Source organism: Arvicola amphibius, chromosome 9, assembly GCF_903992535.2.
Source record: "Arvicola amphibius chromosome 9, mArvAmp1.2, whole genome shotgun sequence".
Lineage (NCBI taxonomy): Eukaryota > Metazoa > Chordata > Mammalia > Rodentia > Cricetidae > Arvicola > Arvicola amphibius.
Genome location: NC_052055.2, coordinates 116,936,089 through 116,949,754, shown reverse-complemented (window position 1 = coordinate 116,949,754; position 13,666 = coordinate 116,936,089). Strand labels below are relative to the sequence as shown.

The window sequence follows — 13,666 nt, the reverse complement described above, 5'->3', positions numbered from 1 at the left end:
TGTGCTAGGGAGAGAGGCTGAACTGGGGGCAGTGACAGGTCAGAGAGAGGGCTGCGGCTCAGTCTGCTGCCCAGGTCATGATGAAGCCTGTGAGCCATGGGGACATAGTGCAGTCTGCGCTGCTGCCCAGTGCCTGGATGATGTCCTCAGGTTCTGCTTTCTTGGGGAGCCATGCTGATGTGACGTGTAACTACCTGAGACCATGTTGAGGCTCACAGTCCATGCAGCCACTGAGAGCCATGATTGGGTCAGTGGTTCTGATACAGCCAAGGGCCTTGTCAGTGTCTGCGGCCCCTGTTACCACTAAAACCCATGCAGATGCCTGTGGTCGGGACTGCCACCCGAAGCCAAGTTAATAATGTCCGTGGGTTTGGGAGAGCTGGCTCCACCCCTCACAGGAGAGCTGGCTCCACCCCTCACTGGGCCACAGCACTGCAGTATGTGGTATGGGTTCAGGTAAACTAGCCCCGTCCAGCTCTGTCCACCAAACGGCTTTCCTCAGCTGATGGCTTCTGGTGTGGATGCAAGCAGAGAAAGACTCATTCTCCCTTGTGGGGCTAGCCACTGGAATTTGACCATGCTTCAGCTAATATATGGACAACACAAAATGGACTTGCTTTCTCTGGAGGGGGGCTCTCAGGGGAAGGGAGTGGACATGGCATGATTAGGAGGTGATGGGGCATGCGATGTAAAATTCTCAAATAATAAAACCATAAAAAAGAGCAGCAGGTACATGTTCTAGAAATGACAGATTGCAGGTGCTGCCGCCCTTGGATCCCAAGGGCTGGCAAGGCTTCTGTGGAGGCGGGGAGAGCTGATAGTGCCATGCGTTCTGCAGGCCTGCCCTGTGTAGCATGAGGACGGCCATCTACAAGATAAGTGAGCCCTTCTTTGTCCTGAGAAGGCCTTTCCTTCGAGCCAAGGGTTGAATTTGTCACAGGCCATTTATTGCAGCCTCCATTAGTTAGCTGATGTGGCAGCAAAGGAGTAATGGCTGCACAGCAGAGACAGATGGCACTGGAACCGACCAAGGTGTGATCCAGTACAGTCCCCAAATGTGCTCCCTGCCCATCTTGTGCCCCCCTCCACTTCTCCCTGAAGCCTGCAATCTAGTCATTGATGGCCTTGGCTTACTTCTGAAGAGAAGCAGGCTCCGGTCCAGGCAGGATCATGCCAATTCAGCTTTCCCCACAGACTCCTGCCCCTTCCCCCGCCCAGTGGATCCCACAGAGGGTAGATGAGGAGTGAGAACAGTGGCCCTAGATGTCCAGCCAGGCCCTGGGCAGCAGGTCTCAGAAACATCTCTTTGTTCCTCTTTGGTACACGTCCTGTCATGGACTTGCCATACATGACCTGACTGAGCTACACCAGCGGCTCTCCCTACCATGCAGGCTCCAAGCTCAGTGGATTGGCTACTCTGTCGTCTAGGACAAGCTGGCTCTGAGTAGGCTATCTGGGCTCAGCCCTGACTTCTGGAGTCAGGAGTGACGTATAAGCAATGCAAGGGACGAGGGCACAGTGGCTTCTCAAACTCTACTGCTGAACTCAACCCTTACCCCCAGTACATCTGAACATGGTCCTGTTTGGAAATGGTGCTGTTACAGAGGTGACTGAGGTAAACTGAGGCCAAATCCAACACAAACAGGTCCTCTTGAAGGAGACTGGGCATAGGGATGGCTCTGTGGGGACAGGGAGGAGATGTCACCTACAAGGCAGGACTGCATGGAGGGGACAGTACTGCATTTCGTGATCTTGGAGCTCCAGATGTGAAGCTCTTGTCTGTCATCTATCACATGCGTTTGTCCCTCTGGAGTCCCTGCTGGTTTCCTGTTGTTCTGGGGCCTGTCTTGGTTCTGTGCCCCTTCCCTCCCAAGTCTTACTTTAAAAGCTGGCAACAAGGATACCTACATAAGCCCCTGACGGGATAGATAGAAGACGGACACAACCCCCGCAGTCTTGAAGTCTCTGCTTCTGGGATCATGAGGGCAGTGGTTCTGTAGATGGCTCAGCTTGCTGTCTGGTGTGGATCTGAGGACAGTGTTGAGTTTCGCTCTTGCTCTGGCTGGGCATGCAGTCACTCGCAGTGCCCTTTGCTGTGCAGTTGGCAGTGCCATGGGAAGTAGAGTATTTAGTTAGATCCAGCTGGGAGGTCCTCCGGTCTCAGTGCTGTTCGCTGAATGGTTCTGGAAAGCCTCTGTCACCTTGAGAGAGGGTCCTGAGGGCCAAAGTTCAGTTCCTCCCAGCTCCCCAGCATCTGCGTGGTGATATGATCCTCCTACTTACTTTGGCGTGGCAACTAGCTCCCATGAGCTATCACAGCCAAGGTGGGGCTTCATGGAGCTAGCACCGTGACATTTCCAAAGCTGTGAGCTAAATAAACCTCTTCCCAAAATGGATGAGCACAACTCCTCAGGGGCTGTGATGCCTTAGTCCCAGATGCTCCGGGCAGTGTGTGTGTCTGATTTATAGTCTTAGGTGTCCCAATTAGCTGCTGCCTCGGAACAAACTGCCCTGTGGTTTCAGCAAGGATGACTGGCCACTTGTTGTCGGCATGGTCCCTGCACAGAGACCCCGAGTGGGCTGGTCTGTGCTGTGATGCCTGCCTGGATGGTACTGCTGGAACTGGTACATTGTGGGTCCCTCCATTTGTCTGCAATGTCCTGTTGTTCTGGGAGACCCCAAGCATGACTACAGGTGGCACCAAAGGCCATATAGCCCTGCTGTTCTTTCTGACCACTGGCCTTTCTCTCCGCCTTGAGATTTATAAGAACTCAGTTTCCCCGGTCCAACCTATCCTCAGCATTGTCCTGCTTATCTGGGCAGGAAGCCTCGTCTCCCTGCTGCATGTGGGCTATGGCGTACTAGGATCCCTATCTTCTCTCCTGGCAATGGGCTTCGTGATGGCAGGTCCTGGATCAAGTGCTGGCTGTCTGGTCAGTGCCTGGAGACTGCCGGCATATGACAAGACAGCTTAGGACTAAGGCTTCCAGACGCAGTACAGATTCAGAAGCCAGAGTTCACAAAGGACCCCCACCCTGACTGCTAGAGGTAACAGCTCAGGCCGGTATGGCTGTTGGCTTCATCTTACTACATCTGAGAGCAGGGAAGAGTGGGTGAGGGGCCAGCTGTAACCTGTCACAGCTGGCTCACTGAAAATACACAGACTAGTGCCCAGTAGGACGTGTCTGTGTCCAACCCACATGACGGTGATGACACCAGCTATGCCATCTGCACCAGTGAGACCTGGAAGTCAGACTCCACTGTCCACTGTTAAAAAGTCCCATGACGGCTGGGGCGGAAGGGGCTGGGGTATGTACCTTAGCACATCCATCTGAGTTGCAATTGTCAGTGTCCCCAGCCCCTATAAAACCGACCCAAATGACCGCATCCGTTCTCAGCTGTGGACTTCCAGCCCCTGGGTTTTCTTGGACGTAACTGGCTCCTGGGTCTTCTGTTGAACTTGCTTTAGAGCTATATCCCTGTTCTGGGTGAACTGCAACCTAACTTTGTATGGAACTGAGCTGCAGGATAACTGATCTTCCTGTGGCCAAAAAACAAAAAAAACAAAAAAAAGTCTATCACAGCAACCAGTCAAGCTACCTGTAGCCTGGTACAAGACCTTACAAGGCTGCCCAACTTTGCCCAGAGATGCTGCTGCCCACAGCACCAGGCACTGCTCAGAATGGTGTGTCTTCTGGCTCAGAGACCACTTCTTTGCTTAAATCAACTGATACACTTATGTTTCATGCAGGCCAGGAGCCTCTTAGTTGCTCTCCGTTGGAGCAACATGGCTTAGATCTTTGCTACATGGTACCACCATCCTGAGATGACCTGGCCCAGCACATCACTCCATTGCCCCATCTTGTGCCCCTAAGTTCTTGTCACTGGCTGTCACTGTAGAGCGGGAGGCTATGTCCTGGCACCAGGTCTTCCTTGCTGCAGCTGCCACTGCTGCCATCAGATGAACCAGCCACTCCTTTAGAGGGCATGAAGGCCATACTGCCACACCTTGCAGTCCAGATGGGATCTCCAGATTGTCTATAGTTGGAGAACGCTTTCCCCCACAGTCTACCAGACACTCCAACGAGAACCAGTGGACAGTGACAGATATTGCTGGTCCCCAGGGCCAGAAATAAATGCCAGGCTCCAGGACACGCTGCTCTGTCCTGCACACCTGGCAAGTTTGTCTTCTGCAGATCCAAAAAGGGTCTGTGCTGAACACCGCAAGGAGGCACGGGCCCTCGTTCTCCCAAAAGGGCACAGTTGCAGTCTACATGGCTCAGTTCCTGACCTAAGAAAGCAAAATATCTAAAAGGCACCCTTTCTATGATTACGGCTTTCTTGAAAAATTTCTATGATCACAGCTTTCTTGAAAAAGTAGTTTATTAATACACTTGGATGTACAAATGGGAAACAATAAATACATGATTCTACTGGTCAGCCGAGTGAACCACAGGACCTTGTCTGTGCTCAGGGTCTACCTCGGTGCTTGGGACGGAGGCCTGGGCAGGAGCTGAGTGGGGGCTGCTCAGTGCACAGCACTGGGGAAGGAGGTGTACGGATGAGCACCAGGTCAAGGACCTGGGGTGCCCGGGCCAAGGCTGTGCTGACTCTGCTCCTGTGGTGCAGCATGAGACCTAGGAAAGGGTTTCAGAAAGCAGTGGTGTGTCTCAGACGGGCCTTTTGAAGGTCATTTGTCACCTCAGTTCTACTTCTCAGCAGGGTGCAAAGAGCCTGGGGACCCATGTGAGGTGAGGGAGTCACTGGCAACTCGTGGGCTGTCCTGAAAACGGTACCTGAGCCCGTCCGCTTCAGGAGGAAATTAGCTGGGGCAGCACACAGGTGGAGGGTGAGGCGAACACTTGGCATCTGCTCACACAGGACACGTGTGAGACCATCTCAGTAGACAGAGTCACACCCACATCTCAGGAGCCAGCATCCACACCTGAGGGTGTTGCCACTCGCAGGCCACCCTTAACTTGCTTAGGAAAGTGGTTGAAAGGCCTGTCAGGGCTGGTAAATATTCCTCACATTTCTGGACTAGCACACATGTGACATCCGTGATGAGGACATGGTTCTCAAGTCCTGATAGAAGACACGTTTGTGAGTTCTGAAGGTGGCAGGGTCTAGACAGGCAGATGTTGGCCCATGAACACAAAGGAACGTAGGCTCTGGGACCTTGTGACCGAGTGACTGGCAGGTGGTGGGTAGGGGGCCCTCAGTATGCAATCTTCCAGTGTGTGGGCTGCTCACACGCTTTCTCCTCGTCTCCACAGAACCGGTTGTATGTCGTCTTGGGGTCCAACCCCAAGATCTCTCTCTCTTCATGAATCCGAAAAGAAAACGTGGAAACCGAGGTGCCAATAAAAAACCTATGGAGTAACGAGAGGTTACCTGGGACCAGCAATGGATTTATTGCGCGCGCGCGCGCACACACACACACACACACACACACACACACACACCACACACACCAATAGATTAGACACACATGCACATACATGCGCACACACAGGCTGAGGTGCCAATAAAAAAACCTGCAGAGTAACGAGAGGTTACCTGGGACCAGCAATAAACTTAATACACATACACAAATGCGCACACACATACACACCAAACAATGCTTTTATTAGACACACACATACCCAGAGGCTGACACCTCTGCACTGGCACCTGCATCGGTCATCCCATGCTTCGGCACCCACTCACTCTGCTTTGCAGACACCCCTTCTCTCCACTACAACGCCAGACCTCCATCTGACTAAACACCACCACCAAGGACTCTGCATCCATCTTGACACACTGGCAGTGGCAGGGACTATCTCCTAAGCTGCTATCTTTTCCAGGAGGCCCCTTTTCCAGGGTCCTTCAGACTCCTGGGGTGACAGAGAGATGCAGCCAGTCCTGACCCCTGGCCTTCTGACACCTAGTGACCAACTGATCCAAGAGAAGCTCTGGAATGCTACAGTACATGACTGTCCTGGAACTCTGGAACCTTAGGTACGCACCACCCATGGAGACAGTATGGGGTGGGCTGTGCTGATGACAGAGGCAGCTACAGTCAGCTGTGTGAAGTCCCCTCTGACCTGGGAATTGCAGTCAGTTCCCGAGACACCGCTTGTGTCTAGTGGATCCTGGGCAGAACCCCAGGCAGAGAGAAGAAAAGCGCAAGCTCAGAGTCTCCTCAGAGAGCACTAACAGGGGAAGATACAGGATGGCTCGGCTCGCTCCATCACGCACACCGCACAGGCCATGCCTGCAATGCACAGCAGTGAGACCCACACAGACCCTCACCTGCCTATCCCTGGTGCCGGGATGGTGGCAGCAGGAATCACAGAGGCCAGAACACAGCAGAAAAACAACATTCACGGAGAGCAAAGCAGTGGGGCAAGGTGGGCGCACACTAGCCTTCGAGACCTCTGCATCCGGAGCCACAAGGAAAGGCACACATTCTGCCTTGCTTCCTGTTCTACTCGGGACACTCTAACCTGAGCCCACCCCGAGTGCCCACCGCTGACGCACAGAAGAGAGCTGCAAGACCAGCAGCCGTCAAGGGCTCCCAGAGCATCGCTACAGAGGCCTTTGGTCTCAGGCAGACCTGTGTTGCTTCAGTGGCACAAACAAACCAAGGAGGCCAAGCGGCCTGGGCAGGGTATGTCTCTGGGGCAGACAGGAGCAGAAGAGGTCTGGGTGTACGCCATGGAGAATGTACGCATGACAGACCTGAAGGGTTCAGACCCACTGTTCCCAGCAGCCCAAGGAGACACTGGGCAGGGTGCTACCGTTCAGAGAACAATGGAGCCAAACAGGGCCGGAGAAGGTGGACGGCCACAGCCACCTGCTCAGCTGCAGAGAACTGGGGCAAGTGAGAGCCCCCTCTGCAACACGGTGGACAGGCACCTGGCATGAGCGCAGATCCACTGATCGATGATGGCCACACCTCCATCCTTGTACAGCTCCAGCTCCTCCCACGTGGGCTCAAACCTCACCATTTCTGGTAGCAGCTTCCTCAGTTCTTCCTGCTCTGCGAGGTGAAAGAGAGGCTGCTGACCCTCCAGGAGGGGCGCAGCGAACACCTGCACCTGCCCAGCACCCAACCAGGGGAAGAAGATCTGCCTACCCTTCCTGATAGCGTCTGTGGCCACGAACACCTTGTCCAGCTGGTGAGCCTTCATGAGGCTGCGGATCTTCTTCACGGCACCCTCCAGGCTGGGCACGTCCTCCCTGTGGCCCCAGATGAAGTCCTTTCTCCTCAGGTGGACTCCGAGGTAGGGGCCGCCGAGCGCTGAGCCTAGTTTGACCTACAGAAGACAGGGATGTGGGGAAAAGATTCCTGGGAACCAGAGGGACAAACATGTCCTCAAAAGTATCCCTCTGGCCTAAGTCTCACAAAGATTCCCCTGGGGGAAATAAATGTCTTGACAAGAAGACTGTGAAGGAATCAATCATCACAAATACTTTATCTGAGTGATATAAAAATCATTGATGAACCACTAGAAAAAATGAAACAAGAAAAGCTATTTAATACTTTCTTCTAGGCAAGGCCATCCAAGCATAGACCACCCAGAGACCATCAGGTACAGTGGGGTCCTAACAGCCAGTGACGCAGAGGAGGTCCCAACAATGCCAATCGAAGGGAAAGACGACACCGGAACCCCAGCTTTTGGGCGGAAGTACACATACAGCAAGGCAAGGACAACGCATGACCCAAGGGCTGAAGCAGCTCTGGGGCAGAGGCCGCAAGAAATGCTGATGATTTTTCAATCTTTCAATGCCAACTTCTGCTTAAGGACAGACACCCCAGCCCCACCCACCCACTTCCTTCTTTTCCTTATTTTAAAAATATTTTTATTTTTGAAACAGTTTCTCCATAGAGCCAGACTGGCCTGGATCTCACAGCCTTCCTGCTTCCACCTCTGAAGACTGGGGTCATAGGCATGCGCCACCATGCTGGGCACAATCTGCAGACTTCCAAAAAAAAAAAAAAAAAAAATCCAATTTTATGTTAACAAAAATGTCCCCACTTCAATACAGAGACGTCTGTATGAGTCATGTCCCTAACTCAAGGACTCAGAGGAGCTTGGCCCCCAGCGTGCTGCTCCTGTCTGGAATGAAATCGCCACAGGACAGACATGGTAGCTTAAGAGCTGAGCCATCCCTAGTTCCTCTCAGCCAGGGGCAGCCCAGCTACCTTCATTCGCGTCCAGTCTTCCTCTGGGGTCATCTTGTCAGCGGCATCTGTGGAGTTGAGGTGCTGGCTCCGGAACTCGTCCCCCACGGCTCGCAAGTGCTTTGCAAACACCATGCTGCGCCGGGTCTGCACGAACAGGGCCGAGTGTCACCAGGCCTTCGGATGAATGAGCAGTCACGGCTTCACTATCGACCCCCAGCCCCCTCCTTTCCACAGGCGGCCACTGACAAACCTCCTCAGCCCTCCCAGCTGGGTCATTTTGTGCTTCTTGCTGCCTGCACCACTGCCACCTAGCACTGGGGCAGCAGTGGTGTCACCCAGAGATGGGGACAGGCCCATGTGGGGCCACTTTAGGGAGCGCCCTACCCCCAGCCAACCCCAGAGCCAGGCCTGCTTAGGCTGCAAGGCTGGCCTGCACCATCTGCCCTTGGCCAGCAAGGGCTCCGTGTCCGCCCAGCTCCTAGCTTTACCCTTTGCCTGATCCAGGCTTCATTTTTGCTAAACTGAACCGAACTGGATGACTGTGTCTCTGCTGCAAACCAAATGCTTCAGAGGAGCAGGGGTGCTCCCGGCCTGACACCTGCTCAGGCCGCCAGTGTCCTCAAAATACCCGGGCCATACCACTCCCCTCCAAGCAGAAATGGCTCATGGTGTTAGGACTCGCTGCACACAATATCCCCTTTCCCAACCAAAGGAGAAGTGGCGCAAGTGTACCCACCCGCAGTGTGGAGAGGACACGTCAGGGGCTGCAACCGCTATGTCTACGGCACAGAGCACTGCTCAACAGAGCACTCACGGCTGGCTCTGCCCGCGAGTCACTCCGCACCACAGCAGGCCCTGCACTGAAAGCAGAGCTCTCTCCCAGAGAAAGCCCACTGGGCACAGCCCATGGTTTCAGCCAGCAAGATTGAAAGTTGCTGCTGACGGTTAGGTTTTCAGAACCGAACACACGCAGAGGCCGCTGGGAGGTACTCACGTCCCAGTACTCTCTGCCTCCATAGTGGTCATGAAGCAGGTTTTCGGCTCGGTCCAACATCACAGACCTGCATTTAAATAAGGAGGAAAAAATGAAGATCTCAATGATTCTGAGAGTTCAAATGTTTATACTGCACTTTCCAAGAACACCACATGGGAAAGCCTTGGGCCCCAACAGTGCAAGTTTGTTGGGGACCCTACCTGGGAGCATCTAGCCACGCCCCTGAGCTGTGCACCTCCAATGGACACACCGTCACCTCTTCACAGCCTCACATACACACTCTCAGCCAGCCTATTATCCTCGTGGCACCCCCAAAGACAAATGCAAAAGGAAGCCACGAGTGTGTCCTGCCTCCAGCGGCCACAGCGGCCTCTCGGGGCACAGGAGGTGGATGGCAGTGTAAGGATAAAGTGGCTTTACTGAGCAAGGTGTTTGGGATAGTGCAGACCCTGCTCTCAACCTACAGCGCCAGAGCACAGCAGACAACCCAGGCTGGGGTCTCTCTAAGAGTCTCCTCCCGCGCCCCACCCCACCCCCAGCCTAGTCCCCCTGCTGTGGAAGTGGGCACCCCACAGACTGCTGGGGCGCAGGGAGGGGCCTGGTGAGACGTCAGGCTGGTGATGGACACTTACCGTGCAGACGTGTTCTTTAAAAGAACAGGTGCAACAATGGACGCGGAGCCCTGGACAGACAGGCACGAGACGTTGAGGCCCCGCGTTTCCTCATAGCCCCAAAACCAGCCTCTGGAAGACAGAGCCCAGCCCGCCTGTCAGCCCAGGAACAGACTTGGGGGGGGGGGAGCGCATGCCGGACTGCAGTCCCACTGATGCTGCCCCCTCGCTCTGAGGCTTACAGGCGAGCACTATGGACAACAGGGTTCTCGTAAAAACTCAACATTTCCCAGTCACTGACAGGAGATGGGCAGGGGAGGAGGAGGTGACAGCAGTCATGGTTCAGCCAGACAGCCATGTTCTCCAAATAACTCTTCTTCCAAGAGGACTCCTGTACGTCACACACGGAGGGTGCTAAGTGACAGGCAGGACGTTGGGGCTAAGACCACTATTCCCATGCCATGCTCAAGTGGACATAAAAGGTGAGGGGAGCTGGGCATGGTGCATGACTATACGTTCAGTACTTGGAGGCTAGGACAGGAAGAGCGGAAGTCAGAGACCTCCACCAGACACACCATCACCTGTCTCTGAACACAGAATGGGGGAGACGTAGCTCAAGTGGTTGAGGGCCTGCTTAGCAAGCACAGGACCCTGGGTTCAACCCCAGTACCTCAAAAAGAAAAAGTAGAAAAGGTGAGGGTATCTCAGAGAGGCGCTCTAAGGACTAACAGTATGAGGTGAGCTACACCAGGATGTACCAGGGCTCAGGGGTGGCTCTTCGGGACAGCCTGTGAACCTTATGGGGCCTGTAGCCACAGTGCTACCTGTAATACTCATGCTTGTCTTGTGAGTAGAGCAGAGGGTCGATGCAGGGCCGCTCGTCGACCTTCTCCTCCCAGGTGCCCTCCTTCCAGCCCTCAGCATAACCTTGCAGGACGTACACCTGATCGATGAAGGGACCACCAGACTCTGAAAGAGACCCCAGAGAGCGTGCCACACAACAGGAACCCCAGAGAGCGTGCCACACAACAGGGACGTGTATGGATGACTTTTGTGATTTATGGAAGGCTTCCTTAGTCCTCAAAGGCTTGAGAAAACTTCCAAAGCAGACAGCGGGGTCAATGGCATGAGCACGTGGACGAGGAGGACAGAAGGGAACTCACTGAGGTCTCCTTGGCCTCTCTCAGTCCCCATTGGAGCAGGCCAACCTTCACCCCTCCCCGTTGTTGCTGTGCACTGGGTCCCCAGCATATGCTGATCCGACCGGCATGACCCCCTCCGAAGCTTGTTCGCACGCCTCAAGGCCCCCAGTATGTCCTATCATCACATCTGCTTCATCATTAGCCCCCAGTGAGCAGAGTCCCAGCAAGGCTTGTGTTCCCCTTACCCCATCACCACCATCATTTTACCAGAACCACCTGCCAGATCCAAAGCACCAATGAGAGTTTGTCTGGAAGACGAGCCCAGTTATGGCAAGTCACGAAAAGGCAGTTTCTAGGCCTCACATTCACCCTACATGAGGCTTGCCTATGGTGGACGGACCCGAGGCCCAAGCTAAAGCGGCTCCCCAACACTGATCGTGCAACAAACGCTGGGCTGGCCCCAGCACAGCTTTGTCCTGGCAGTCCCACGCCCACGGCACAGGCACAGGCACCAGCTTCCCTGTGGGCTTCCCCAGACCTACTCAAGCTGGAGGGCGGGAGGGTCAGTGGCAGCAAGGAGAATCAGCCCTATGCCTCCAGGTGCCATACGAAACAGAAGGGGCCCTGACTATACCTTTTCCACAGTGAGCAATCCACTGGCCTTGCCCCCACAGAGAGGCACAGACAGCCTCTCCAGGCTCCAGGCTGAGACTGAGGCTCAGGCAAAGGTCAGGCTATCTTAGCTGAGTCTGACACCCTAAAATCCCAAGCCCAGCTCTTGTTTTCCTGGACCCACAAGCAAGTTTGGGAGCTGGGCTAGGAAAAGACATTGTCTAAGCATGCATTTACTGACTCTGCATCTTCAGCCTGCAAGAAAAAGTAAGAAAAAAAAAATATGGCTTGTGTTCCTGTGTTCCCGGGACTGACTATCATCAGAACATGTTTGAGAGTAATGAGATGTGGGGAGAGAACCACGTCCTGGAAAGATATCCTCCTGAGGCAGCAGTTCTGAGCAGGGGGCAGAGGTCACGAGGGAGTAAGGATTTGATTGATGTACACCACTGGTACCAGCCGGGCTCTAAATGAACCCCTTCCTTGTGCAGCAGAAGAAAGGATTTGTCTTCCAACCAAAGCCACAGTCAACTCTAAACACCTCTCTACCCAGGAAAGTTCGACACCTCTCCAAAGATGGAAGCAGGGTGAAGTCAAGCAGGAGGCCTCTTCACAGACCCCTCCCCTCTGTGGGGTGACCTGTGAGGTCAGAGCACACAGGTGGACATGCTCAGTTAAGATGGCCTTCCTGCTGTTTCTTCATCAGCACTTTGACCACATGGGCCATGGCGGTTCCCACTGAGGAAGCGCTATGGCCTGGCTAAGTGGGAACAGACTGAGCCAGGACGCCCTGACATCCGCATTAGAAAAGCCCCCCAGTCTGATGCCCGCCTCACCTGCAATGAACTGCTCATACTCAATGACAGGGATGTTTTTATTGAGACTCGGAAGATCGAAAAACTCGGACCAGGGAATCCGGACCTGATGGATGTCGGGGCTTTGCCAGTGATACAGACGGCCCCACGGGGGCAGGACAAGTACCCACTCCTCGGTCTTCAGCAGTGTCTTCAGCAGCGATGCAACTCGGATATAGACATCCCTGCGGAGATTGAAGCCTTCTGGGGGGTTGACATCATACAGAAGGTACCTGAGCAGGGAGCAAGACACAGGCCTTGAGTTGGGAGGCCGATGAAAAAACTCCACAGTACACAAGGATACTTGAGAAAGTCAAATAGCGATGTAGATTCTAAAACTTTAGGCTCTAAACAAACCAACCCGGGCAGGCTTCACTTACATCGTCACTGGCTTTGCCTGCACCGGACCTCTGGTTTGCTCTCCAGTCCGGGGAATACCAGCCGCGGAGGAAGCACACAGTAACTAACTTCTGTCCTACCGCAAGCGGCTCAAGATGGGCCTCGGGACAGGGCGCCTGAGCCGACACTGGGCCAGCCAGCGTGGCCAGAGCCGGGCTCCACCTTCGCTCCTGGACCTTCTAGTAGAGATCTCTCGGTAGCAGCTATGATCCTTACCAAGGCCAGGACGACCTTCGCCGCACAAGCTTCACCCGTCCAGTCCGCGCGCGCAGCCCCGGCTCCACTGCCCTCCGCTCCACTGCTGACCCCGTCCCAGATGCCCCGCCCGGCATGGCGTGGACACACTTACCGTCTGCGGGACGCCACCCCCGACAGGATGTCCGCCGCCGACTGGCCAGGCCAGAACTCCTCTCCTGAAGCCGAGACCGGCCGCCAGAATGCCACCGCCAGCAGCAGGCAGACGACGCTGAGCGCCGCCATGGCCCCGGCGGCCACGCACTTCCGGCTACCGTGCTCCCTCCCACCCACATCCCTACACCCCCACTCCGGAAGCGCGCAAGTCTGCCCTGCGGAGCGCGTCTCTAGTAGCTACGGCAACGCGGCGAGGCCCACAACGCACGCGCCTCACGTCGTCCGGGGGAGGGTGTGGCCTGGGGCGGGGCTTCCCGTTGGCTGCGGTCTTCCCGCGCTCCGGAGCTGCTGTGCGGCGGCTGGGCCTGGCGGAGTGGCAGGGTTAGTATTGCTCGGTGCACAGGATGGCCCGAGAGCAGGGGGAGCTCGCTTGGGCCTCACCCGGTACCTACTGAACTGCACGATGCCAGGTATTCCATCCCGGTCCCCGGGTATTGTACGGTCCCGTTATACCGGGTGTGGGCGGAGCT

The 13,666-nt window shown here is 55.0% G+C and overlaps 1 protein-coding gene across 2 annotated transcripts; it reads right to left on the bottom strand.

Moving 5' to 3' along the window:
- Positions 1 to 4,365: 4,365 nt before the first annotated feature.
- Pofut2 (protein O-fucosyltransferase 2) lies at positions 4,366 to 13,282 on the bottom strand. 2 transcript variants are annotated; one of them, XM_038344094.1, is made up of 9 exons: positions 13,135 to 13,282; positions 12,369 to 12,619; positions 10,603 to 10,747; positions 9,800 to 9,910; positions 9,168 to 9,234; positions 8,192 to 8,317; positions 7,121 to 7,301; positions 6,901 to 7,024; positions 4,366 to 5,372 (listed from the first exon to the last, which is right to left on the bottom strand). In XM_038344094.1, exons 1-9 carry the CDS (start codon positions 13,263 to 13,265, stop codon positions 5,219 to 5,221), a joined length of 1,290 nt encoding a protein of 429 aa, XP_038200022.1. In that variant the 5' UTR covers positions 13,266 to 13,282; the 3' UTR covers positions 4,366 to 5,218. The 2 variants fall into 2 exon arrangements, 1 of the variants encoding a protein (XP_038200022.1); XR_005286999.1 differs by having other exon boundaries at positions 5,236 to 5,372; positions 6,901 to 7,019.
- Between the last annotated feature and the right edge of the window lie 384 nt (positions 13,283 to 13,666).